This window comes from Lepus europaeus, chromosome 12 (genome assembly GCF_033115175.1).
Source record: "Lepus europaeus isolate LE1 chromosome 12, mLepTim1.pri, whole genome shotgun sequence".
NCBI lineage: Eukaryota > Metazoa > Chordata > Mammalia > Lagomorpha > Leporidae > Lepus > Lepus europaeus.
Window position 1 is genome coordinate 54,135,955 of NC_084838.1, and position 27,131 is coordinate 54,163,085.

General features: G+C 37.2%; 1 protein-coding gene across 2 annotated transcripts in view; it reads right to left on the minus strand.

The window, feature by feature from the left end:
• Nucleotides 1-27,131, minus strand: part of FOCAD (focadhesin) — a 360,290-nt gene that overhangs the window by 108,891 nt on the left and 224,268 nt on the right. The window contains exons 16-19 of one of the 2 annotated variants that reach the window (XM_062208139.1): nucleotides 17,729-17,863; nucleotides 13,628-13,678; nucleotides 12,259-12,342; nucleotides 2,946-3,069 (exon numbers count right to left, since the gene is read on the minus strand). In XM_062208139.1, coding sequence (XP_062064123.1) covers nucleotides 2,946-3,069; nucleotides 12,259-12,342; nucleotides 13,628-13,678; nucleotides 17,729-17,863 — 394 coding nt within the window. The remainder of the gene's footprint in view (nucleotides 1-2,945; nucleotides 3,070-12,258; nucleotides 12,343-13,627; nucleotides 13,679-17,728; nucleotides 17,864-27,131) is intronic. The other variant, XM_062208140.1, reaches the window with a different exon arrangement.

Below are 27,131 nucleotides of genomic sequence, written 5' to 3' on the forward strand. Positions count from 1 at the left end.
CCTACATACATTTATGGACTTACTTCTAAGGGTACAGTTTAACAACTAGACATAGGACCCTGAAATCCCCTAAGTTGGCTAATAAAACAGCAGATTAAGGGTTATAAAGATCAATTGGAGGAATAAATGTTAAAGTGACCATATAGATAGGATCAACTGTTAAAGTGATAATATAAATAGGACTAAGTGTTTGGAAACAATAATAGACAGAATGAAAAAGGAGTGAGTTAAGGCAGTCCATAAAATGGACTCACAGAATGACAATCACTTTAAGTAGAACTCTGACCTCAGAATCAGCCCTTAAGGCATCCCAGTCTGGCTGGAAAGCCCAGGGTACGCATTTCAGACATGGAAAGCCAAGACACTCTGGGGGAAAAAATGTCCTACATAAAGGATCCCTGTGCATGAGACCCCAGTGAAAATAAAGGATATACTTGCTCATGGCCTTGTGGAGCTAGTGGATCAAAAATGATTCCATAGCCAAGGCAGCTCATGTCAAAAGACTTGGGTAATCACTGATGTCATATATAAAAGAGTTATTTGTTAAATAAACAAGAGTCACTGTGCACTAACTTTCCATGCAGGACTTCTGTCCCCAAAGAGTTGTATCATGAGACTTAATAATAAAACTTGTTCTCGAGAATCACTTCCATTTAGTGTATTAAATGAAGGATATTATTATATCTCATAAGTTATAGTTTTGTGTAAGAGCTCACAAAATATGTATCATCCTTGGGTTCTTCTTTAAAGACAATTAAGTTTATAAAAGGAAATAAGGGGGAGGAAGGAAAGGAAAAGAAGAAGGGGGAAAAAAAGCTAAATCACCTACAAGCAGCAATAACATAGAACAGCCCTTGTATAGACTGCTGAGGAACAGTTCTCTTAGTTTTTTTATTCCATTTTTTTCTTTTTTTTCTGTTTCTTTTTCTTATCAGATTAAACAGGAGAGGGAGGAGGAAGGGGGAGAGTGGGTGAGAGAGCAGGCACAGTAGCAAGAATTACTATGTTCCTAATGTTGCATTTATGAGACACATACAAATAAAAATAATTAAAAAAAACCATTTAGAGTTAGATTTCTAAAATGTCTGCTGACCAACCACCTTAGGCTACTCTTAATCATCATTTTAAAAAGTTCACTGAAATTATCTTAGAAGATTTATCAATGAAGATATTAAAATCAGTTCACATATCAGTTTTTAAACTATAAAATATCAAAAATAAAGTTATTTTCTAAATTAAAAATTTAAATGGCTACATAATTACATAACTTGGTTTGTGTTTAATGTATTTCACTTAATATTTCTGGTGCCATTACAGATAACTTTTCTTTTTTTTTTTTAATAAAGATTTATTTTATTTATTTGAAAGACAGAGTTACAGAGAGAGGTAGAGACAGAGAGAGAGGTCTTCCATCCACTGGTTCACTCCTCAGATGGCTGCAAGAGCCAGGACTGGGCCAGGCCAGAGTGGTGAGCCAGAAATGCTATCCAAGTCCCCTACATGTATGGCATGTACCCAATTACTTTAGCCATCACTGCTGCCTCCAGTGACTGATAATTAGGCAGGGGTCTAGAATCAGGTATCAAAGTCAGGTACCTAATATGATACAACTGTTAGGTTCAATCTCCACCCACCAAAAGGACTTTTAACAATAACATAATTTTAGGATACAGCAGAAGTTTTTTCCTTCTCTGCATCACTTCACTTCAGGGGGATTTTAGACTCCAAAGAGCTACGAGTCAGGGAGTGGAGAAAAACAGAAGAGAGGAATAATGAACAAGTCTTTGAGCCTTGTTCTAAAGATCAGGAGAAAAGAAAAAGTGAATTCTGTGTCCCTTTTATATGCTCAGTTTTCTCTAAAGAAAAGTAGCAAAGATTTTGGTACAGGGGCTTTTGTTAGAAATAAACATATGCATTTAGTTGAATTTCCCAGAAATCTTATGTGGGATTAAACCAAGGGAAAATAATTTCTCTGTGTAGAGTTATACACAGAGAGACAGAGAGAAAGGTCTTCCTTCCATTGGTTCACCCCCCCAAATAGCCACTAAGGCTGGCGCTGCGCGGATCCAAAGCCAGGAACAAGGTGCTTCCTCCTGGTCTCCCATGCGGGTGCAGGGCCCAAGCACTTGGGCCATCTTCCACCGCCTTCCTGGGCCACAGCAGAGAGCTGGACTGGAAGGGGAGCAACCGGGACAGAACCGGTGCCCATTTGGGATGCTGGTGCCGCAGGCGGAGGATTAACCAACCAAGTGAGCCACGGCACTGGCCCTCTGAATGATTTTTGAAAACCTTAAGTTCCTATAAACTTTATTTTAAAACTAAATGACCCTACAAGCTTATTTATTTTTTAAAAGATTTAACTTAGAGTTCTAAAACATCAATAAAAATCCTAAAGAAAGAGGAGGTTATGGTGGGAAGAATCACTATATTCCTAAAGTTGCATTTATGAAATGTGTGAAGTTTGTATTCCTTAAATAAAAGGTTTCTAGGGGGAAAAAAAGAAGTAATCTGACAAAGAATAAATTTATAATGATGGAATTACCCAGTAAATCTCTGACTAGTCTAATGATCTTTTTCACTTGGTTTGTGTAATGAAGAAGCATTAATTAAACTAGTGACCTAGGGAGTCCCACTGCAAATTTGTCTTCCGGAATAAATTTAGCTTTTGAAATGAATTTTAATTATCAGTGAAAATGATTGTTTAAACTAATTTTCCAGCTCAATTTTACTTGAGTTTAACATTTCTATGGTATGTTTTGAACACCGTAAATACCTGAAATAGTTAAAAAAAAAAAAAAAAAAAAAAAGCCTGGTGCATTTAGCATTCAATTACAAAGTAAGTATCCAGGATTAAAGGAAATTATAGTATCTACACATAACAAAAGAATATAGAAAGGTAAAATAACTGAAAAATTCTAGCTTCCCCATCATCAAATAGTAGTCACCTGGCAAAACCAAAGGAGCAGTGAGTGACAACAGTTTAAGATAACAAAAGCCAGGAACTGAAAGATCTACTTCCTCCTCCTCTTCTTCATCTAATTCATCAGGAACAGGGATTTCTGGTCTTATCTGAAATGACAAATTTAAGATTTTAGAGAGGATGATTTTAAAACATTATACAGAACTTTTTCTTTGTGCTTTCATCTCAGAGTTAAAGACTACATTACTCTGTAATGTCACACATATTAAGATTTATTTTAAAATATCTATTCATTTTCCAGTTTAATTAAATGGTAAACTCTGGTCATCTTATTATGTACAATCTTGAATCCATTTAATGAACTACTGGTAATACAATAAGAAAATCATCATAAACCAACATAACCAACGATTATTATAGAAAGCTAATAAAGTTCTACACCATCAAACAATAAAAGGCAAATACTGATAAATTCATTAAATTGAACTTCTATGACTTATAATTAAATATTTCCATTGTATGAATCTTTTTTAAAATTTATGATTCAACCATGTTAATACAAAACTTAAAATCTTCCAATAGAATATAGATATCAGAAAATGAGAGAATTCTTTCATTGACTTTTCTTTGAAACGTGCCAGTTTGTTGCTATAGAATACAAAACACTAAAATCTGTAATTGGTAGCTATACTTTATTGTATCTAATTTACATTTTGAAGATTTTGTGGTTGCTCTGTCATTAGTTAGGTTTGTTAGAAACACAAATAAAAAATGTAAAAGAGTTACCACTATTGTAGTTTCTACAAGATATAATTGGTAAGCAATTAATTAAATTTTGATACTTTCAATGACATAACATCATAATGCCCACATGGAGATAATTAAGCATTGGGGGAGGAAATCAAAATATGTAAAAGTGGTTGCTATAACCATAAAGTGCCAGAACCCAGTCATTACCATTAGCCTGTCTCCAGGAGTTATTTTTAGAAATAATTAACAATTTCTGCAGACTGCCTTCTTCATAGGTCCCCAAAGAACCATTTCATTTAGGAACTGCACTGAGTCAGGATTCTTGCAGGGAGATAAAAGAAAACAGAAAGAAAATGCTTCTCTTAAGTATAATAATCTCAACTCCAGTGAAGCCCTTCAACCATAACTAGTGTTCTCTTCATTACTGAAGGAAGAGTGAAGGCAATGTGATCACCCAAGATTTCCAAGACAAGATTTAATTCAGATTCAGTATTGAGCACCTAAATCTCAGAGAGAATTTTGCTTACAGAAATAACAATCAAATGTGCTGTGGATAGAGCATTGCAGTGTTCTGTTGATAACACTGTATACCAGAGAAACTCTGGCATGTCAGGGTTTTTTGGCTGTGACATAAAGGGTTTTCCAGGTGTCTTCTGTTGGATAAATATCTGAAATTTTCTAGTTGTAGCATCTCACAAGTTGTCTTAGAGATTCTAACCAGCCCTAGAGGCCTCAAAAAGTCCTGAAAAAGGAGAAAATTTTGTGTCCTTCTGCCTTGCTTTCTGACTCTTTACTCATCATAATACCTTTGGAAAACAGTTAAAGGGAACTCTTATATACAGCCCAGTAAATTCCACTTCTAAGCAAGATAAATGAAGATATATGATCAAACAAAAACTTAATCATGAATATTCATAGCAGTATTACTTATCATAATACACAAAAATGGAAGCAAGCTACATGCACATCAACTGATGACTATGTAAATAAAATGTGGTATATTCATATAATGAAATATTATTCAGTCATAAAACAGAATAAAATATATATACATGATATACATGAAAAAATCTTAAATTCACAATGCTAAGTAAAAGAAGACAGTCACAAAAGAGCACATCCTGTATGCTCCCTTTTGTAAAAAAAATTCAGAACAGAAAATAGATTTTTTTATAGACAGAAAGTAAAATTGGTGGTTGCTTAGGGTTGAGATTATGGTGAGTGGTAAAGGGTTTCTTGGGCCGGTGCTGTGGCACAGCCGGTTAAAGTCCTGGCCTGAAGTGCCGGCATCCCATATGGGCACCGCTTTTAGTCCCGGCTGCTCCTCTTCCGATCCAGCTCTTTGGTATGGCCTGGGAAACCATAGCCCAAGTGCTTGGGCCCCAGAACCCACGTGGGAGACCCAGAAGAAGCTCCTGGCTCCTGGCTTCAGATTGGCTCAGCTCCAACCATTGCAGCCATCTGAGGAGTGAACCAGCAGAACCTGTCTCTACCTCTCTCTGTAACTCTGTATTTCAAATAAATAAAATGAATCTTTAAAAAAATAAAAATAAGGAGGCCGACGCTGTGGTGCAGTGGATTAATGCCCTGTCCTGAAGCGCTGGCATCCCATATGGGCACGGGTTCGAGTCCCTGAAACTCCTCTTCCAATCCAGCTCTCTGCTGTGGCCTGGGAAAGCAGTAGAAGATGGCACAAGTCCTTGGGCACCTGCACCCTTGTGGGAGACCTGGAAGAAACTCCTGGTTCCTGGCTTTGGATCGGCACAGCTCTGGCCGTTGCGGCCATCTGGGGAGTGAACCAGCGAATGGAAGACCTCTCTCTCTCTCTCTCTCTCTCTGCCTCTCCTCTCTCTGTGTAACTCTGACTTTCAAATAAATAAATAAATCTTAAAAAGAAGTAAAATAACTAATAAAAAATAAGAATAAGGGGTTGGAACTGTGGCTCACTTGGTTAATCCTCTGCATTGCCAGCATCCCATATGGGCACTGGGTTCTAGTCCCGGTTGCTCCTCTTCCAGTCCAGTTCTCTGCTGTGGCACGGGAAGGCAGTGGAGGATGGCCCAAGTGCTTGGGCGCCTGCACCCAAGTGGGAGACTAGGAAGAAGAACCTGGCTCCTTGCTTCAGATCCGCATAGCTCCGGCCTTAGCGGCCATTTGGGGGTGAACCAATGGAAGGAAGACCTTGTTCTCTGTCTCTCTCTCTTACTGTCTAACTCTATCTGTATAAAAATAAATAAATAAAAATAAAAGGGTTTCTTTCAGGTGAACAAATACTCTAAAATTAAACTGTGGTTGCTCTTAATTAATTGCACAATTCTCTGAATAAACAAAATAACTTAATTATATACTTTAATCGTATAATGTGTGAATCCTATGTCAATAAAGCTATTTTTTAAAAAGGAAGAGCAGAAGAAGGGAGTTTCTGACAGAGTTGCCATGGTTGCCAGAAAGAAGGACTTTAAACTAGTAGGGACGTTATACCAAATGATCAAAAACTTCCCAGAATTATTTACTACAGAAGGGATATGATTATTATTATTATTTTTCTTTTGACAGGCAGAGTGGACAATGAGAGAGAGAGACAGAGAGAAAGGTCTTCCTTTGCCATTGGTTCACCCTCCAATGGCTGCCGCGGCTGGCGCGCTGTGGCCAGCGCACTGCGCTGATCCAAAGCCAGGAGCCAGGTGCTTATCCTGGTCTTTCATGGGGTGCAGGGCCCAAGTACTTGGGCCATCCTCCACTGCACTCCTGGGCCACAGCAGAGAGCTGGCCTGGGAGAGGGGCAACCGGGACAGAATCCGATGCCCCGACCGGGACTAGAACCCGGTGTGCCAGCGCCGCAAGGCAGAGGATTAGCCTATTGAGCCGCGGCGCCAGCGATTTGATCTTTTTTTTTTTTTTTAATTTTTTTTTTTTTTGACACGCAGAGTGGACAGTGAGAGAGAGACAGAGAGAAAGGTCTTCCCCTTGCCGTTGGTTCACCCTCCAATGGCCGCTGCGGTAAGCGCGCTGCAGCCAGCGCACCGCGCTGATCCAATGGCAGGAGCCAGGTGCTTCTCCTGGTCTCCCATGGGGTGCAGGGCCCAAGCACTTGGGCCATCCTCCACTGCACTCCCTGGCCACAGCAGAGAGCTGGCCTGGAAGAGGGGCAACCGGGACAGGATCGGTGCCCCGACCGGGACTAGAACCTGGTATACCGGCGCCACAAGGCGGAGGATTAGCCTATTGAGCCGCGGCGCCGGCGATCTGATCATTTTTATACACAGCTTACCCTGTCCAGACATTCTGCTCAGTTACCATAACTTAATTAAAATGAGTCACAGCACCCATGACATCATTCTATCTAAGAGTCACTAAAGAAAGAGTTGAGGATGAAGAAAATTGACCCACCCATAAATCTCAAATTGTTTTATTTCACATTCTCATTACTAGGTTCCTGTACTAATTTATCTGCTATACAGTGAATAACAAATTTCTAAATCCTGAATAGGCATTAATAGTAAGAAAGAAATTAGAAATGTACTCTAAGCATAAATGATATATTCTATGTATTTACTTATAATGGTAAATCAACTCTTCAATTTTCATTCCTAATGGTGAGCTGGTTCTCCTGGATAAATCAGCATTTACTGCTAGACCTGGGTTCCAATACAACTCCCTCCTCCTCTGCTCACCTCTTAAAGAATTGTTTGTTTCATTTCCCTATGTTAACATCTGTCTTTTCCCTTCATTTGTGTGCAAAAAAAGAATAAGTTCAATGAGAATACTACTAGGAAGAATCAAGAGAAGTCAAATGAAAGAAATAGTTATAAAATTTCAGCAATTATATTACCCACAAACATTTAGGAAAAATTGGATTATATTTAAAGCACATATACACTACAATACCCTTCCAGTCATGGTTAAACATTGTTTAAAAAATTTCTTCAATAGAAAGACAAAGATAAAATGACAAATTACTTTTCAAATCTTCTTCAGATTGAATACTGAAAGTTTAGCCTACAAAATATTTGGCTGTGGATTCTCATCCATATAACCTTTCATCTACCTTTCCATATGTGTAAAATATGAAAATCCAAGGATCTGTGCATAAACAGAGGATTTTTATTTGGAACACATCAAGTATCTGCATAAATTCAGTTAAAAAGAGAAATGACTTCTAATAAATACAGTGACATTCACTTAAATCAAAGCCAAGTGGATTATACCATATTTATACCAACCCTGGGAGCATAATGAGCTTTTCTATATTACTTGTAAAATTAAATCCAGAAATCAACAAAACAATCTATTTTATGATTGCTATAAAAAAGGTTTAATTTTTAAATAGCTGAATATTTTTAATGAACTGAGGTCAGAGAGAAGAATCAATAACCTCTACCTAAAAGTTTATCCATTACTGATTGTTTTACCATAAAAACAATCTGTATCATTTTCTTGTTATCTTTAACAATGCATATCACTTTTTGTTACCTTTTTTTGTGTGTGTGACAAGGGAATAGGGTAAATAGCTAAAACTAACAGATGAAATTCATTCTTCTGTATGTTTCAATATTAGAATCAACAGGTCCTCAAAAGTCCCTCTAAAATTTTGTGTCATCTTTATTTGCATACTTTGTCATTAACAATGACATTGTTATAAACCAAGAAGACATATTCCTTCAATAACAGCTTCAACTCATACAACAGGGCCTAGAACATACTACACATCAAATAAATAATTGTTAAACATATGCAAGCATTTAGTGTCCATCACTTAATCACACAGAAATTCCTCATTTAAAAAAAGTAATAAGAAAGATGAATTAATGAATTTGGTATTCAAATCTCTAACTCACATGGTATCCCATTGAGCTCTACTACCCATAGATATTTTCCATCTTATATTTCAGTTGTGCCATTTCTTGCAATCCTCAATCCTTCTGATGTTTGCCTCTCCTTTTTATTCTTTTTGTTCTACCATTCTGTTAACTTTCAACAAATTGTCACTATAAATTCATGTCCATCAATCAGTGAGAAACATTTAAGTAAATTTGAAGAAGTAGAATGTGTGTCTTAATTTTTGAATTACAACCCACAAAAGTTGTCATACTTATAAGGTGCATTCATATCAAGTTTTTTTTTTTTTTCATTCTATGTGACATGTACAGAGGACTCACAAGTTTATTTCACAAGTTGCTACAAGTAGAAAGAGACATGCAGGATGTACTTTTACTGGAAATGTATATGGATAATCTTAAATTTTGTTAGTAAGCCAATTGCCCTTGGTACAGAGTGAGTAATCTTCCAACAACAAAGAACTACCTTAGTTTGTACATTATAGAAATCCCTGCTTGGCAGGGACTTTGAAAACAGTTGAAAATATGCTATTATAGAAAATGAGTTGGGGCCGGCACTGTGGCACAGCGGGTTAACACCCTGGCCTGAAGTGCCAGCATCCCATATGGGCGCCAGTTCGAGATCTGGCGGCTCCACTTCCAATCCAGCTCTCTACTATGACCTGGGAAAGCAGTATAAGATGGCCCAAGTCCTTGGGCCCCTGCACCCACATGAGAGACCTAGAAGATCTCCTGGCTCCTGGCTTCAGATTGGCGCAACTCCAGCCATTGTGGTCAATTGGGAAGTGAACTGGCAGATGGAAGACCTCTCTGTCTTTCCCTTCCTCCACCCTCCTTCCCTCTCTCTCTCTCTCTCTCTCTCTCTCTGCCTCTCCTCTCTCTGTGTAACTCTGACTTTCAAATAAATACATACATCTTTTAAAAAAAAAGAAAAGAAAATGAGTCTATTTTACCCCACTGCCATCACCCATAAAACAGAGGTGTAGTGCTGACCTGGTTGTATTGTTAGCCTCTTGGAAATAATCTGGGACATGAAAACAGTGACATTTTCTGGACTTGCAGTCTTCTGGTATTCAAACAACCAGAATGAAAACCAGTAATCAACACAAAGAAGTATGCATGGTGTCATCTTGGAAACAATGATTCTCCAAGAAGAGATACGTCCTCTGTTTCAGAAGATGGGCACCCAAGTGGGAGAGACTCTCTCACACCACTTATACCTTCTCAACTTAAACCTCAGTTGAGATTATTCACCATGGAGAATCAGGGTTACTTTTTAGGGTAGACCACATCCCAGAAGGGGTTTAGGGCAGAACAACAACAAAAAAGTAGAAAAGCATAGCCATGAAAGGTATGTGTCATAGCTTTGTTTCTAACTCTTTACTTTCTAACTGTGAATGCCCAAAGAAACCCAGTTCTAAGTATATCACAACTATAGGTGGTAAAATATATAAAAAATTTTATGGCTATTCAGGAATCAGAGGGTATAGAAGAGTTAGATTAAGGGAGTGGCTATCATTTGAGAATAGCATTTAACTGTGTAAAACTCTAACAAACATAATCATAAATAGAATATAGCCCTAAAGTTGGAAAAACATAGACATGTCAATACTGAAAGAGATAAACAGTCAAGAGTATGTGGGAGTTATTTAATAAGAGCTATTACTCCAGTTGCAGTATTTCAGTTCTGCTAAAAATGAAGATTTTTATGATATGATCTAAATAAAAAGCTGCTTTTTAAAAATAATAAAAGCTAAATCATATTAAATCAATCTTCTGTATATAAAGATAATTGAAAATGAACCTTGATGTGAATGGAATGGGAGAGGGAGCGGGAGATGGGAGGGGTGCGAGTGGGAGGGAAATTATGGGGGTGGGGAAGCCATTGTAATCCATAAACTGTACTTTGGAACTTTATATTTACTAAATAAAAAAAAAATAAAAAATAAAAAGCTAAATCCTATAGCAGAGTACCTGGATTTCAGGGCTGGCTCTGGCTCTAGCTAATGAAGATCCTGGGAGGGAGCAGGTGGCAGTTGAAGCAATTGGGATCCTTCTATCCACTTGGGAGTCCTGGTCTGAGTTCCCAGCTCCCAGTTTCCAACCACTGTGGGCATTTAGGGAGCAAACCAACAATTGGAGGACTCTTTAACTCTATCTCTCTGCCTCTCAAATAATAGTATTAATGATCATAACAATGCTAATAAAAGGTATCTCTCCAGAGGCTGTAGCTAATCTATTGGTATGAGTATACACACCAAGTTCACATATAATTTTTTTTCTCTTTGTCTTTTGTTAAGTAACAATGGGCACTTAGTCACCAGAGTACAATCTGAAGTTCCATGATTTTTAAATGTAAGAGTTATAAACATCTTTACTTCAGCCCTTCCATTTGTGATCACTGCATGACAAATCAGCCAATCTGTCATAAGACTCCTCAAAAATATAGTTAATCCTGTCTTACTTAGGATTTAGTTTTTAAAGGACCCTACCTTCAGTCTTTTTTATATGGTGACTTCATTTCAGTAAACAGAAGTTTGTCTGTTTCCTGCTGGCATCTAATCTCTGTATAAACCCAATCCATAAGAAAAAGCCAAATATCTAAGGATTCCACAAAATTCACACCAAATTTCTTCATCAGTTGATCTCTCAGACAAATTCTGGGTAATGTAACACATAACTTGATGTAACACAATGCCTGCCTTACACTGTAAAGGAATTTCATAAATAACTGTATGCATTTGATTAGTAGTGACACTAAATGTAAAACCAGATATTGAACTCCTTAACATGATCAAATAATTTAAAGCTAGTTATGTCAGGTAGATATTAGGCAAGGCTACATGTTTCGTTTCTTTCTTTCTTTTTTTTTTTTTTTTTTTTGACAGGCAGAGTGGACAGTGAGAGAGACAGACAGAGAGAAAGGTCTTCCTTTTTCCATTGGTTCACCCCCCAATGGCCACTGTGGCCAGCGCACCGCACTGATACAAAGCCAAGAGCCAGGTGCTTCTCCTGGTCTCCCATGGGGTGCAGGGCCCAAGAACCTGGGCCATCCTCCACTGCACTCCCGGGCCACAGCAGAGAGTTGGACTGGAAGAGGGGCAACCGGGACAGAATCCGGCGCCCCAACCGGACTAGAACCCGGTGTGCCGGCACCACAGGCGGAGGATTAGCCTAGTGAGCCGTGGCGTCAGCTGCTAAATGTTTCTTAGTTTAGTCTGAAAACTAAGGTAATACTATCCTATGTGCTGCCTTTGAAAGATTGTGATACTTTCCTTGTCCAGCACTCTGGAGCTAATCTATATATCATTTCACACTATACTAATAGAGTATATTTATATGGCATTCATCACAAATAAATATTTTTAGCTGCACAAGTGGTATTAAACCTTATCTACAAAGGTCTGAAACAGTGCGCCAACTTAACTGCAAAGTGGTTCCTCTAAGTGTGGATCTTCTGGACCAAACCATATACCCAATCATCTTACGAAAACTTCATTAGCATTATAGGTGTCCTCCACCTTTTCAAAGTGATTTACATTCACTACCTGTAAATCCTATGATGTCTATTATCTTTTAAAGAGTAAACAAATTATGAACACAAATACTTATTTTGTGTGAACAACATATCTAGAGTTATATAATGATATACAGTCATCAGGCAAAGATCTCCTAGGAGGAAGAAAAAAAAAATAAGTCATGAAAACCATCAAAGTAAGGAGACACCAGTGAAAAAGCAGATATGCTTACCTGTTCAGGCAGATGAAGAATGGTGTGTTCCCCTGCACTAAAGTGGGACAGAGATTTATATGCAGCCTTTGCTACAACTGGGTCCTAGATAGGGTAAAAGAAATGAAAACAAGTAAAAAAAATAACATATGTGAAACACCAAATCTGGAAGAAGAAATCCTTCCCTTACCTATCCCAACATTTACAGTCAGTGCTTTGGAAACGGTTTTCAAGCCACTTTTAGGGCAAAACTGCATTATCTAGAAATTTCATAAGAGAATTCAAGGAACTTTATCCTCATTTCAAAAGAAAATACTGATATAAGAGTGAAAGAGCCTGAGGAGGAGAGTTAGAACCATTGGAAAAAATTATTTGCACCATATATTTTTCCTAAGAATTTGTACCAACTAAAAATATAAAGGGATATAATATGAAAGGCAAAGGGATAGGAAACATTAAATTTTTTCCTAAACATAAAGTAACTCATAATTGTTCAGGTCCCCATGAAGGAATATGGATTATTGGTAGCACTATGAGGGTGTGGAGACTGACAAACCAAGGTTTACTTTCTGATTCTCCACCACCTACTCATATGCAAATTGGCTTTTTGAAGTGAAGTTCCTTCACCCAGGAGTCAATCATAACATCACTCACACCTTCTCTCTAATCCCTGATTGAAAACACCACTGAAAAAATGCACTGGATTTTTTGTGTGTTTGTCATACTTCTTGGTAGGGGAGGAGTAAAGCAGGAAAAGATGAAGGGCCACGTAAAAATATGAGTTAATGTCAACAGTCCCTCTTTACACCTCTCAGATTGAAAAGTATTAAGTATACTTTATGGTGAGGATGCATAAATGGGAAGAAATCAGGAATAATTTTTAAAACCCAAGCTCATCAATAGTAATATCTTTTTTAAAAAATATTAAGCCATCATTTCAAGGGAGTTACATCTTTTATTCTAAAGAGTCTTATTTAGGGGCCGCGCTGTGGTGCAGCGGTTTAACGCCCTGGCCTGAAGTGCCAGGTCCCATATGGGCGCCAGTTCAAGACCCGGCTGCTCCTCTTCCAATCCAGCTCTCTGCTATGGCCTAAGAAAGCAGTAGAAGATGGCCCAAGTCGTTGGGCCCCTGCACCCACGTGGGAGACTTGGAAGAAGCTCCTGGCTCCTGGCTTTGGATCAGCACAGCTCCGGCCGTTGTGGCCAACTGGGGAGTGAACCAGAGGATGGAAGACTTTTCTCTCTCTCTCTCTCTGCTTATCCTCTCCCTGTGTAACTCTTTCAAATAAATAAATAAATCTTTAAAAAAAAAAAGTCTTATTTAAAAAAAAAAAAAAGTCTTCTTTTCCCAGCTTTTGCTCTGAGTTGTTGCTAACCCTTGTGACAATACCTTATTTTGAGTCTGAGTCCAGAGGAAGCTCAGGACTTGAACTTTAAAATTCTGAAAAATCAATTAACACCAGAATAAAATTTTAAGACAAAGTTAAAATTGAGAATAAACAATCATAAATAGCAAATAATAGAATTAAATCACTTTTAAACTTCACCAATAGTAACTGACTTAATCTATTTTTATCCACCATTTATAATTGAAAATGCTCAGAAACAGGCATATCGACTGAACACAAGATATCTAAAACATACTGAGATTTTAAGATTATTAAATTTAGAAATCTGACCATTTCATACTGACCCCTCAAGTCCTAATACAAATATCATTTTCTTATGTCACTGTTCCTGATCCCCTACCTAGAAAAGTGTTCCTTTGTCCAAATGACCATATGGCACATGGCACACTTTAGCATCTGGTATGATTAACTCCCTACTAAGTCGTATACTCCTTGGGGCAGTGACTGTGTCTGTCATTTCAAAGACAGAGCTGATGGAGTCCAGAATAGTTCCCCAATGATGACAAATATTAAATAAATAATAGATTGAGAATAAAAGCAACTTCTTTTCCAACACTTAGTATCTTCTTCATTTCAGTCCCATATAATGGCTTGCCACTGTAAGTCAAATATTCTCCTATATCCCTTCCCCTATGCATATACCATCCACAAAATTTCAATGGGAAGCAGGATTAAATGAATTCTTCAAGACCCATGTCTAATAGCACCAACTATAATAAGGTTTCCTTAGATTTCTCCTATAAATGCTATTTTCTATCACAGATTCATTGTTCTTTGAATAACTGTACTCATCAAATGTTGTTATAATGTCATTTCTCATGTTTTCTCCTTTGCCCACCTTTGAACATCTGGGAGGTAGGAACTGACACCATGGTACAATGGAAAAATATAGGCTATGGGTTCAGATATCAGCTTTTACTTGGTAATTACAATCAGATTATTTACCTTGTACATAACAGATCTCAATAAATATTTGATTAATAAATGGATAGGCCTCTTAAAATCTCAGTTTCATTAACCATGAAATATAAAATACTACTTTCACATCAGATATTATAACTAATTGATATATAATAATTACAAGAGTGCTAGAGAGTTACTAGGTACTCAATAATAGTAATTATTATTATTTATTAGTATCTCTAAGCCCCAGTAGAGCTTTTTTTTTTTTTTTTTTTTTTTTTTTTTGACAGGCAGAGTGGATAGTGAGAGAAAGAGACAGAGAGAAAGGTCTTCCTTTGCCGTTGGTTCACCCTCCAATGGCCGCCGCGGTAGGCGCGCTGCGGCCGGCGCACCCCGCTGTTCCGATGGCAGGAGCCAGGTGCTTCTCCTGGTCTCCCATGGGGTGCAGGGCCCAAGGACTTGGGCCATCCTCCACTGCACTCCCTGGCCACAGCAGAGAGCTGGCCTGGAAGAGGGGCAACCGGGACAGGATCGGTGCCCCAACCGGGACTAGAACCCGGTGTGCCGGCCAATAGAGCTTTTATAAATATATTGTCAATTAATAAATGTACCAAGCACTGTGCTAAGCAATTGAAAAAAAAAAAAAACCACTACAGTTGAATCAATGATTCTATTTTCAACAAATTTGGAATTTAATTGAGAAAATGGTATGTACATATATCTGTTTTACACTATAGAAATAAATGTGCTTAAAACAGATTAAAGAGTGGGGCCGGTGCCATGGTGCAGCGGTTCAGCTCTGGCCATTGCGGCCATCTAGGGAGTGAACCAGCAGATGGAAGACTTCTCTGTCTCTACCTCTCTCTGTAACACTGTCTTTCAAATAAATAAAATAAATCTTTAAAAAAAAATTAAAGAATTTTGGGAGCAACAAACTGCTGCTTACAGACAGAAACTAAAAGGACTGCATTAGTTAAAAATAATTATGTTTCCTAAAATAAATTTTAATATTATACATATATATATATTCAAAAAAGGTAAATCTAGACAGAGGAAAAAACACAAACACAGGAAAAAAAACAGAAATGTTTGGAGATAAATAGGAAAATTACCAATGGTTTAGTTTTTCTGGAGTACAGGATACAGAGCAATGGAGTAAAAGCTGGATTTAGGAAGGCCTTATTGACAGTATAAAGACATTAGACTTCATTTATTTTAGGCAAAAAGAAAGCATAATGGTGAGTAGGGAAAGAAATGACCAAAAAAATGTCTTGGAAAAACTAAATTCAATTCTAGTGGCTCACATCCAAATAAATTCTAAGCAGTTAAAACAAAACAAATTATCTGAATAGACACACATGAAGTGGAATGGAGAGAGGCAAGGATAAAGGGGAAGGAAAAAAAAACTTTCCCTCTGTATTTCTGCATTCCTGCTTCCAAAGGCATGGTAGTCTCTGGATTCCCCTACTCACCAGCAAAGTGACTGGGAGAGAAAATATGGACAGAATGACCCTCAAATAGTTTGTCTGAACAACAGAGGAACCCTAGTATTATATAATATGAATATAAATAAAAAATAAGATAGCAGTGAAAAAGATGTGAAATCTAAAAGAAAAAAAAAAAACCAGAAGACAATTTGATGCCATCGATAAGCAAGCATAAGAAACAAACACACAGAATCTACTTCATACACTGACCTGTAATAGGATCCAAATAACTAAAAGTACATGAAATACAATGGTATATGAGTTCATCACTTGAAGACAGAAAACACATTCACATAATACCCTTACACTGGATTTTAGTCTTAGCTTAGCTCCTTATCAGTAACCCTGCAGACTCTGTGACTATGTAAGAGCAAGTATCTATGAATCACATCCATAAAAAAGACTGATAGGGAACTATATATCTTAGGTCTCACAAAATGATCCTTCAATACTTTAAAACAAAAGCCCACATGTGAAAATTAAATCAAAATACCCTGTACTGTTTAGTCATTCATTCAACAACTACTTACTGAATATACATAATGCACCAGGCACTCAATAAGGACAAATTTATTTATTTTGCAGTCTTTAGAGTGATTAGAAATATTATCCTAATCCTGTTCAATTACTTGATCTAAAACATGTAAGGGTCTATTAATAGATTTTAAGGAATGGTAGTTTATCAAAGTCTATGAAGTAGTAAATCAAACTAAAAGTTCACCAAAATAGCAAGTAAAAATCAACTGCTGCTCTTTGAAGGAAATGGAACAAAAGTTGAATATGGAAGAGATTATGACCCGGCCTACAAAAGTAGAGACATAAATGTCTTCTCCTCTAACTCATTTCATTCAAAGAAAAGGCAATGAGGAAAGCACTAAGCAATAACGCTTGAACCTTATGGCAAAGAATCTTCCACGAAGTGGTTCAGCCATCACAACAACAAACAGTGAAATTCATAAAATTGGAGAAATTTGTCTTGTCTTCATTCAAGTCATTGTAGCTCATTTTTCAGAACATAAAGCAGCCGGCGCCGCGGCTCACTAGGCTAATCCTCCGCCTGTGGCGCCGGCACTCTGGGTTCTAGTCCCGGTTGGGGCGCCAGTTCTGTCCCGGTTGCTCCTCTTCCAGTCCAGCTGTCTGCTATGGCATGGGAAGGCAGTGGAGGATGGCCCAAGTGCTTGGGCCCTGCACCCGCATCAGAGACCAGGAGGAAGCACCTGGCTCCTGGCTTCTATTGGTGCAGCGTGCTGGCCATAGTGACCATTTGGGGGGTGAACCAATGGCAAAGGAAGACCTTTCTCTCTGTCTCTCTCTCTCACTGTCTAACTCTGCCTGTCAAAAAAACAAAAACAAAAAAAATAAAGCATTAACAAAATGATTTCAAAATGGAAGTCTTATACACTCTATTGGTTTAAAAACACTATTTTTAATATACTGACTTTGTGAAATCTTCATCAAACTCTAATAGTAAACACATAGCAGGCCTTATGTAAGTAATTCTTAGAGACACAGAATTAAGAGGGGTAGATATCCTGCTATTTCTAAGGATCCACAAAGATACGAACATGTTATCAGAACAAAAAAAGTTAACGGATTTTTGTGAAACCAAAGGTTATGAAGTTACTTCAAAGGGTAGTAACATACATATTTCCAATAGAGAAATAGGCAATTTGCTGAGCTCTAACTTCATACCTCATATTCAGCTGTATTGACTGTTAAGGAAGGAACCAGAGAAAACAGTTCACTTAGGGTCTTCAAAATGAGAGGTCTTGTATCACAACTCAGCTTTGGGGACAGAGCATTCCAGGTAGAGCGGATGCAAACAACCTGTGAAGCAAAGTTGTATTTATGAAATGCATGCAAATTAAAAAAGAAAAAGTTAATACCCAACAAAACCACCACTCATATAAGGCCATGAGTTCTGAGTACTACCTTTTATAATGAGATAAAACAAGAAATCAACAAGAATATTCAAAGATTTCACAAGGTACTATCCCTCAAAAGAAATCATTTAAGCCAATATCAATTGCTCTTTTACCATATTGTTGGCATCAACACAAAAACCAATCTATCTAAATCTCAATCTCTCTCCATCTCTCTCTCTCTCTCTCACACACACACACACACACACACGTATTCACATGCAAGATTACCATTACAATAGCTATATGTGTTAAAGACATATTCCTTGAAAAAAAAAAAAGATCAGAATACTGTTAGTGCATCTCTTAAATTGAGTATCCATAGTTCTTGTAACAGCTTTTCAATCCCACTAAAGCTACACCTACTAAGAAAATTAGGGCATTATTATTCATAAATCACGCATTCTCAAATCAACCACTTTACAAGCTTTTAAAGGAAGTAGGAAAATAACTATTATTTAAAAAATAATTTAAGATGTTTTAAAATTTATTTCATATTTTTGAAGAGGCAGTTATATAAATATAAACATCAACAGAAATGTTACATCATTTTTAACTTGACCCAGTTTTCTCAAACTAACTGCTCTTGGTTCATTTAAATATCTGCTTCAAATGTCTTCTTAAATCCAATTCCAGCCACAGCAGATTATTTTTTCACTCATAAGATATTTTATTAAAATTTTAAAACAGGCTGGTAAATTGCCAGCATGGATCATTAGATAGAATTTAGCAAGGATTAATCTTCATGAAATACTCATCTCTTCTATAAGCAGCAATTATTACCTACAATTTATCTCTATCTACAAATTTTTTAGAAAACCTACAAGTGGTAGTAAAAGATGTCAAAGATAAATGAATAATATATACTTAAAAGGCACATATTAAGGAGACACTTAAGAAAAGTCAGTAGAAAAATCATATCTCAGAAAACTTGGCTTAGTACTTTGCTTTTATTTCTACCTTCTATGAAACAGCAGAAGAATACATGGTATTTGGTATTTGGAATCCAGTACACAGATCTGGATTCAACTAACATTTACCAAGGGCATTACTACAGGTCAGGCATAATAATAGGCACATTTACATGATGACATAAATCCAATATTATAAATTATCAATATCTGAAACAAAAACAAATCAATTCCTTAAAGGCTACCAATTCACTACCAAGTCCATGATCAGAGTAACACATAGTACTAAAAAGAACAATAAAATATGAAACATAATCTAAGCTTACCAAAAGCTTATCAAATTATTGATAAGAGAAATATATGGGATTCTAAATTATTGTAAGACAAGGTGCATGATTTGATTCTGCACTATTGTGAAATGAAAATAGTTTCAAGAGAAACCACAGGAGAAGGAAATCATCAGATGGGCATTAAGAAATTCACATGAGTCTTGAGAGGGCACTTGAAGTAGGAATGGACAGAAATCATGCAGACATACCACAAGCAAAAGGAAAATACAAGTCAAACACAAAACAACATATTGGGGACACAAAAAGCATGGTGGGGAAAAGACTGGTGGATCACGGAGTACCTGTAATATCAAGGCTGTTCAGATAAAAATCAAAAAGAAAAGAAACCTCTGAAAGGATTCTGAGTTGAGGAACACACTAAATTTTAAAAACTACTATTAAAGATCTATTTGGGGGGGTGAACCAACAGAAAAGAAAGACCTTTCTCTCTGTCTCTCTCTCTCTGTCTAACTCTGCCTGTCCCAAAAAAAAAAAAAAAAAAAAAAAAAAAAAAAAAAAAAATCAGTTGGTGACCTTAAAGCAAAGGAAAGCAATCACCAACACATAAACATCTCCAAAGGTATTCAAAATGTTACACTCAACAAACTCACTAATTGTTCATGTTTTCTCCTCACTTTAAATGTCTATCCAATTCTAATCTATGCTGGTTTAAAACCTAGGGTTTTTTTTAATTTTTAAAAAAACATTTATTTTTATGTGAAACGCAGAGGTACAGAGAAAGGGAGAGGCAGAGAGAAAGAGAGAGAGAGAGACAGAGAAAGTTCACTCCCTAAATGGCTTCGATGACTAGAACTGGGCCAGTCCGAAGCCAGGAGCCAGAAGCTTCCTCTGGGTTTCCCATGTGGGTACAGGGGCGCAAGGACTTGGGCCATCTTCTGCTGCTTTCTGAGGCCATAGCAGAGAGCTGGATCAGAAGTGGAGCAGCCACGTCTCAAACCAGCGCTCATATGGGAGGCTGGCACTGCAGACAGCAGTTTACTCACTATGCCACAGCACTGGCCCCTAAAATCTCATTTAAATCCCACTTCGTAAATTAAAGTTTCTCTTAAAATTCAAGTCCTCATTTTATCCCTATCTTTCCTCCAACTTCTAATACTTAAAACTCTGTGCCACCCAATTTAGCATTTGATTATATACTGTCTGGTATTGTTCACTATTTTAATTATGGAAAGTGTCTCTTCTGCTAAAAGACAGTGACCATGTCTTACTATTCTCATTCCTCAATCTGCTAGCACCGTAATAAGTATGTAACAGATTACCAGTATTTATCAAGTTCTGATGAAAGGGAAACACTGAGGGATGAAACAAAGACTAGAAGCCTAAAAGAACCTGGGAAATGTTGGGAAAGTGAGAAGAGCCTACAGCCTGGGTGAGGCTGGGGTGGGGAGGGGTAAGGGGGTGAGAAAGGAACAACAGGAACCAATAGGAATATATAAAAAGAAAGCAAACTGGAAGGAGGAGCACCTTTGCAGGCGGGTAGATGAGTTCAGTTTAAAATATGCTTCATTTGAATTTATGGGAAAATGGCAGTGAGAAAATACCAGCAGGCAAGAAAAAAAAAGACTACAACTCAGATGTGAGATTAGTCAAGAATAGCTTTGTCATTCAAATATTTCTGTAAATCACTACACCATGAGTTATCATGAGGTAGTATGAGGTAGTATGCTTCCCACCGCCACACTTGATGGATTGACAAAAACAATCTGTGGCTACCAATTACAGAAATACAAAAGGACCGCTGCCCTTTCCATGAGTGGGGAGTGAGGCTACATCCTCCAAATATTTTCAAGGGTTTAGTAAAATGAAAAATAAACTTTTTAGGACTTCATCCTAAAAAATTTGAAAACTGAAATGATATTCTGCCTCTGAATTGTGAGAAAATAGCCCGGAATCCCAGCCGTAAGGCATGCAGGGAGTATTTGTAAACCCAAGTTTGTCTATAGGAGCAGGAAAATCTTTAATTAAAAAAAAAGGATGCTCTGACTCTGACTTCTACAACCCTGGGCTATTCTTGACTAGATCTTAAGAGATCTGGCCCTAAGGCACTTTAGATTATACCCATTACCAACCCCTATGTCAGCCTCCTTGAACTTATAGATCTGACCCACTAGCCTTTTGACCTGTGGACTCAGCTGTAATATTCTAGTCTTACTTTTACTGATTTGTTCTACCCCCACTGTTTATTACCTGTTGACTAACATGCTTTCAAACAACAGATCGACTCTGGTTCTACCAATATGATAGATCACACTTGAAATGATATAAAAGTAGAAAATTCTACATATACACTTGAACTCAAAAGAAAAAAAGAGGGCATTGTTGGTATTTTTGGGTGCCAAAAACAAAAGGGAAATACTTGCAGTGAGGAAGCTGTCGGTTTCTCTGACTTAATAGCTCCTTTCCTGCCCACACAGATATAGGAGATACATATGGACAGCAGCCTATATAAGGCTGGGAGTTAGAACGTAGCCTTAACCCACATTAAAAACCAGCACACTCCCCAAGTGCTTGGGCACCTGCACCCACATGGGAGACTGAGAGGAAGCACCTGGCTCCTGGCTTCAGATCAGTGCAGCTCCGGCCGTTGCGGCCATTTGAGGAGTGAACCAACGGAAGGAAGACCTTTCTCTCTGTCTCTCCCTCTCACTGTCTGTAACTCTATCTCTCAAATAAATAAATAAAATCTTAGAAAAAAAAAAAAACAGCACACTTGAAAGGCTATACCCTTAGCAAAATGGTTGGACTCAAAAACACAGAACTGAGAAATTTACCTTAAAAATGGTAGTAGTGAGGTTGGGGCACCTGGGCTATTCTGGAAGGATACTACCTTAACACATACCCCAAATAATTCACAAAGAAAATAAACTCTTCCAAAAATTATTTTTTTAAAAAAATGCAAACCATAAATGATATAGTTGACATAAGTAAAAGTCAGCAAAAATAAGTCATTTCTTATTCAGTGGCAGAATATATCATGATGGAAAAGAGGAGGAAATCCTGAAAAAGAACCAAATGAAATCTCTAGAAATAAAATTAATGAGGTAAGCATGTAGCCTAGTGATTGGGATGAAAACTGGGAAGCCTGTGTTCCATATGGGAGTGCCTGGGTTTATGGCCTGATTCCAGCATCCAATTCCAGTTTTCTGCCAATGTAGATGCTGGGAAATAATGGGTTTATGTGACTGTCATCCACATGCAGGACCTGGATGGAGTTCCTGGCTCTGGGATATAGATGATATAGATTAGATATAGATATAGATATAGACATAGATATAGATAATGCATAGATATAGGTATAGATGAAAATTATTAATCTAATTGACAGTAAGTTACCGTACATGTAGCCCAGAAAGATAGGAGTTATATTATATTATATATATATATATATATATATATATATATAAAGTTCAGTCATGTAGCATTGAATGAGGTCACTTTTCTTATGTTTACCAAAAGTTTCAAAAGGATGTTAATTTTAGAATGTCTCTCAAAGAAGTGGTTGATTCCAGAGATAAGACAGAGAAAATTTAAAGCTGGAGTAACTTACTGAGCCAAAACATAAGTATTCAAAACAGGATGTGGGTTTGTTGAAAGAGCATAACAACCAGTCTGAAAGAGCTCCCAATGACCAAAGTTAAAATAATTTGAACAACAAAAATAACAACAGTAATTAGATTACAATCTGTAGCATAAAATAAATACACATGAGACATAATTAATATATATAAATAAGGGAGAAGCAACAATTTCTTTTATTGTAATTAATAAGTGTAGAAGCAAGAGAAAATCAGTAAATTAGGTAAATGCAAGAATAACTACGGTAGGTAAGATCTACTGGTGGATGGTAAAATTAGGCAAAAGTTTGAGGACAAACAGGACAACTGCATAGTCTCAAAGTATTTCCCCCAAGACATTTATTAATGCAAAAGAAAAACCAATAACTTTGCAGTAGAGAAAAACAGTACATATTATCTTAAGCAATCTACCAATCAGTGTTATCAACAGCAATGATGCATATAAACATCATATATGCCTGATTTGAATACAACGTCAAAGGCATATTATTTCAGAAATATTCTTGCCAAAAATTTGTAATCTCAATCTAATTATGACAAAACATTGCATATATCCAAACTGAAGGATATTTTACAAAATAACTGATGAGAACTCTTCAAGAGTATCAAGATCATGAAAACCAAGGATATTTAGTAAATAATACAGATTGGAAGACTTTTGGAAATTTGAAAAATAAATGCAGTATGGGACCTGGATTGGATCCTGGAACATAAGTAAGAAAATTAGTTAAATCTGAAAAAAAGTTTGCAGTTTAGTTTAAAGCATTGCACTAATTGTTGAACTCTTTACTTAGTATACAGTTAGTCTTCTGTGTATAAAGTTAACAGGAAATGGATCTTAGTGGAGAATGGGACTGGGAATGGGAGAGGGAGGAGAGGGAGCGGTGGGAGAGTGGGTGGGAGGGCCAATATGGTGGGAAGAATTACTATATTTCTAAAGCTGTACTTATGAAATTCATGAAGTTTATATTCCTTAAGTGAAAGGTTTCTTTGGGGAGAAAATAAAAATTAAAATTAAAAAAGAATCTCAAAATAAATAAAATAAATAAAAGCATTACACTAATGTAAATTTCCTTTGTTTGATAACCACTATAGGTATAAAAAAAAAGACATCAACATTAGGGTAAGCAGAGTTAAATATATACAAGAACATTCTGTATTTCTTTTCTTCTGATAATGATTTTTGAGACATAATTTATATACCATGTAATTCCTCATGTAGAGTACAGTTGAATAGTTTTTAGTATACAAATAAATTACAAAACAATCACAATAAATTTTAGAAAAAGAAAGCCCATAATCATTTATCACTCCTCATTTTCTCCCAGCAACCACAAAACTACTTTTTGTCTCTATAAACTTACCCATTCTGGACATTTCCTGTAAATGGAATTAAACAGTAAGTGACCTTTTGTAACTGGCTTCTTTCACTTAGCATATTTTCAATGTTCATCCATGCTATAGCAGTTAACAGTATATACTTTTAAAGCTTCATCTATTTGAAAAGCAGGAAGACAGAAAGCATCCAGCTAGTGATTCAGTCCTCAAATGCCAACAACAGTGGGGCTTGGTCACGTAGAAGCCAAGAGTCTGGAACTAAATTCTGGTGTCCCAGGTATGTGGCAGGTACCAAAGTTCTCAAACCATCACCCACTGCCTTGCCTGGGAGGTTAACAGGAAGCTGAATCAGAAGTTCAGGCAATGAGCTGGCAATCTGGCTTCCCAAGCAGTATCTTAACTGCTGCACCAAACATCCACCCCAGAACTTTTTCATTGCCAAATAATATTTCATTGTTGTACATACCTTTCTGTATTCTTTTTGAAACTCTTCTGAGAGTTTAAAATTATATCAAAAGGTTTAAAAGGGAATAGAAGAAAAATACAAAAGAAGTTCTGAGAATTTATAGAATCAATAAAAGACATTAATTTCCCAAATTAAGTCCTAAGGAAGACAATTAAAAACAAGTTTGCCTTTAATTCATTATAAATATGACTACTAAGCACTAAAGATGGATATCAGCTTCAGAGCTAAAAGAGAGAAAATACTGATTGACCATCAAAGAGCAGTTTAGAAAAACAAAAGACTTTTCAAAAAAAAAAAAAAAAGACTTTCAAAATTAACAAACACCAAAAAACCATACAATAAGTTCTTAAAAGCAACATGGACCAGCAGGCGCCACGGCTCACTTGGCTAATCCTCTGCCTGCGGCGCCTGCACACCGGGTTCTAGTCCCAGTTGCTCCTCTTCCAGTCCAGCTCTCTGCTGTGGCCCGGGAGTGCAGTGGAGGATGGCCCAAGTGCTTGGGCCTGCACCCACATGGGAGACCAGGAGAAGCACCTGGCTCCTGGCTTCGGGTCGGAGCAGCGCGCCGGTCATTGGTGGCCATTTGAGGGGTGAACCAATGGAAGGAAGACCTTTATCTCTGTCTCTCTCTCTCTCACTACCTAACTCTGCCTGTCGAAAAAAAAATTAAAAAAAAAAAAAAAAAAAAGCATGGAGGGGCAAGCATTATGGTGTAGCAGGTTAAACCGCTGCCTGCCATGCTGGCATCCCAAATGGGCACTGGTTCAAGTCTCAGCTGCGCCAGTTCTGATCCAGCTCCCTGCTAATGTGCTTAGGAAAGTAGCAGAGAATGGCTCAAGTGCTTGGGCCCCTTCACCCATGTGGAATACCTGGAAGAAGCTCCTGGCTCCTGACTTTGAATGGGCCCAGCTCAGGGGAGTGAACCAGCAGATGGATGGAAAATTTCTCCCTCCCTCCCTCCCTCCCTCCCTCTCTCTCTCTTCCTCTCTCTCTCTCTGTAACTCTGCCTTTTCAAATAAAGTAGGAAAAAAAAGTGGTGGAAACTGGGAAGGGCAAAAGAATGAATGAATGAATCATAAGGAACAATACCTAGATACTATGCACCTATGTTAATATTTATGTACAATGACTCAGAATGCCTTGCTCAGTATGAGATTTTGAAAAAAATTTATCTCATTTTCAGTGCTTACATTATGAATTTTTGTTGCAAGGAGAGAATGGTACTTTTCCCAAGCTACTTTTCCACAGAATTTTAGCAGCAGAAAATAGAATGGATGACGAAGACCTGATCCAGTGTGATGTACGGGGAAGAGCACATGACTGAAGTCAGAAACCCCAGGCTCTTCCATTTGGTAGCTGTGTGACCATGGCAAAGTCATTAATCTCCCTCAATCTGTTTTCCCAGCTGCAAAATAGAAATAATACTGGTAACACCTGCTCTATGTATAGCACAAGGTTAACAGGAAAGGCCATACCAAGACAATTGTATGCAAACGTGCTTTATTCCTTGAAAAAGATGGTTATTGCTGTTAGAACCAATGGAAAAAATAATGAATCCCCGAAGAATCAGAGCCTTGCTTCTAATTCTTATGCTGTAAAAATGACTTTGTTCCAGAGAAACAGATAGCTATCTTCTAATTTTACTTTCAAAAGCTATTCCTAGAAATTCCTGAGAACAGCCTGCTTCTGTTGTCCTGATTCTTCGCTCCAACAGAGGGAACGCATTAAAAAGACCTTTAGGCTAGGAAACTGCCTTATTTGCCCTTTTCATAATGAAGGTAAAAGAAACTGCCTTCACAATTAAAGGGCTCAAGTCATCACCATGCAGGGAAGCCCTCTTAAGCTAATTTAACCCACACAATTCATAAAACAGGATGCTTCTGTTACCAAAACACAATAACAGAGGATAAAAAGGAGTTTGAGGAGACACAGTCAATGGAGCAGAAACAATGAGAAAAATAACATTCTTTCTTATCCTAATAATATGGGGTTAAAGGTTATAAGCATAAAAAAATGACTAGCACAGGTTTATTTAAGCAATTTCACAGTCTTTTAATGATTAGTTTATTGTCATGGCAGTGTTGTGGGGAAAAAAAAGAATAAATATTGAGTTGCATTTTTTAAATTCCTACTAATCTAAAAGACAGTACTTCTGATGATTTCCTATTACAGTTAGTTAATTTTTGTACAGCTCATGGCAAAGAATGTAAAGGGGTATATCTAAAATCCCAAACAAGCTTAGTGAATCAAAAATATTTGTCCTTGCTGTGACAAATAACAAGCTCTAACATCATGACATTTTCAAAAGAAGTACAACAGAGACTTTTAACTTACCCCATATTTTTTAAAAACTATTTGGCAATTGGGAGTACACACTTGTAATTCTAATATTTGAATAGAAAAGGTTTAGGATTCTGTGTAAGTGACACAAGTGAAAACAGAGAGGCTTTCATTAAACAGATTGATCTAAACTACCAAGGGACTCACTACTCAGTAGCCAGGATGTTTCCTTTCACTTTTATTCTCCCAAGTG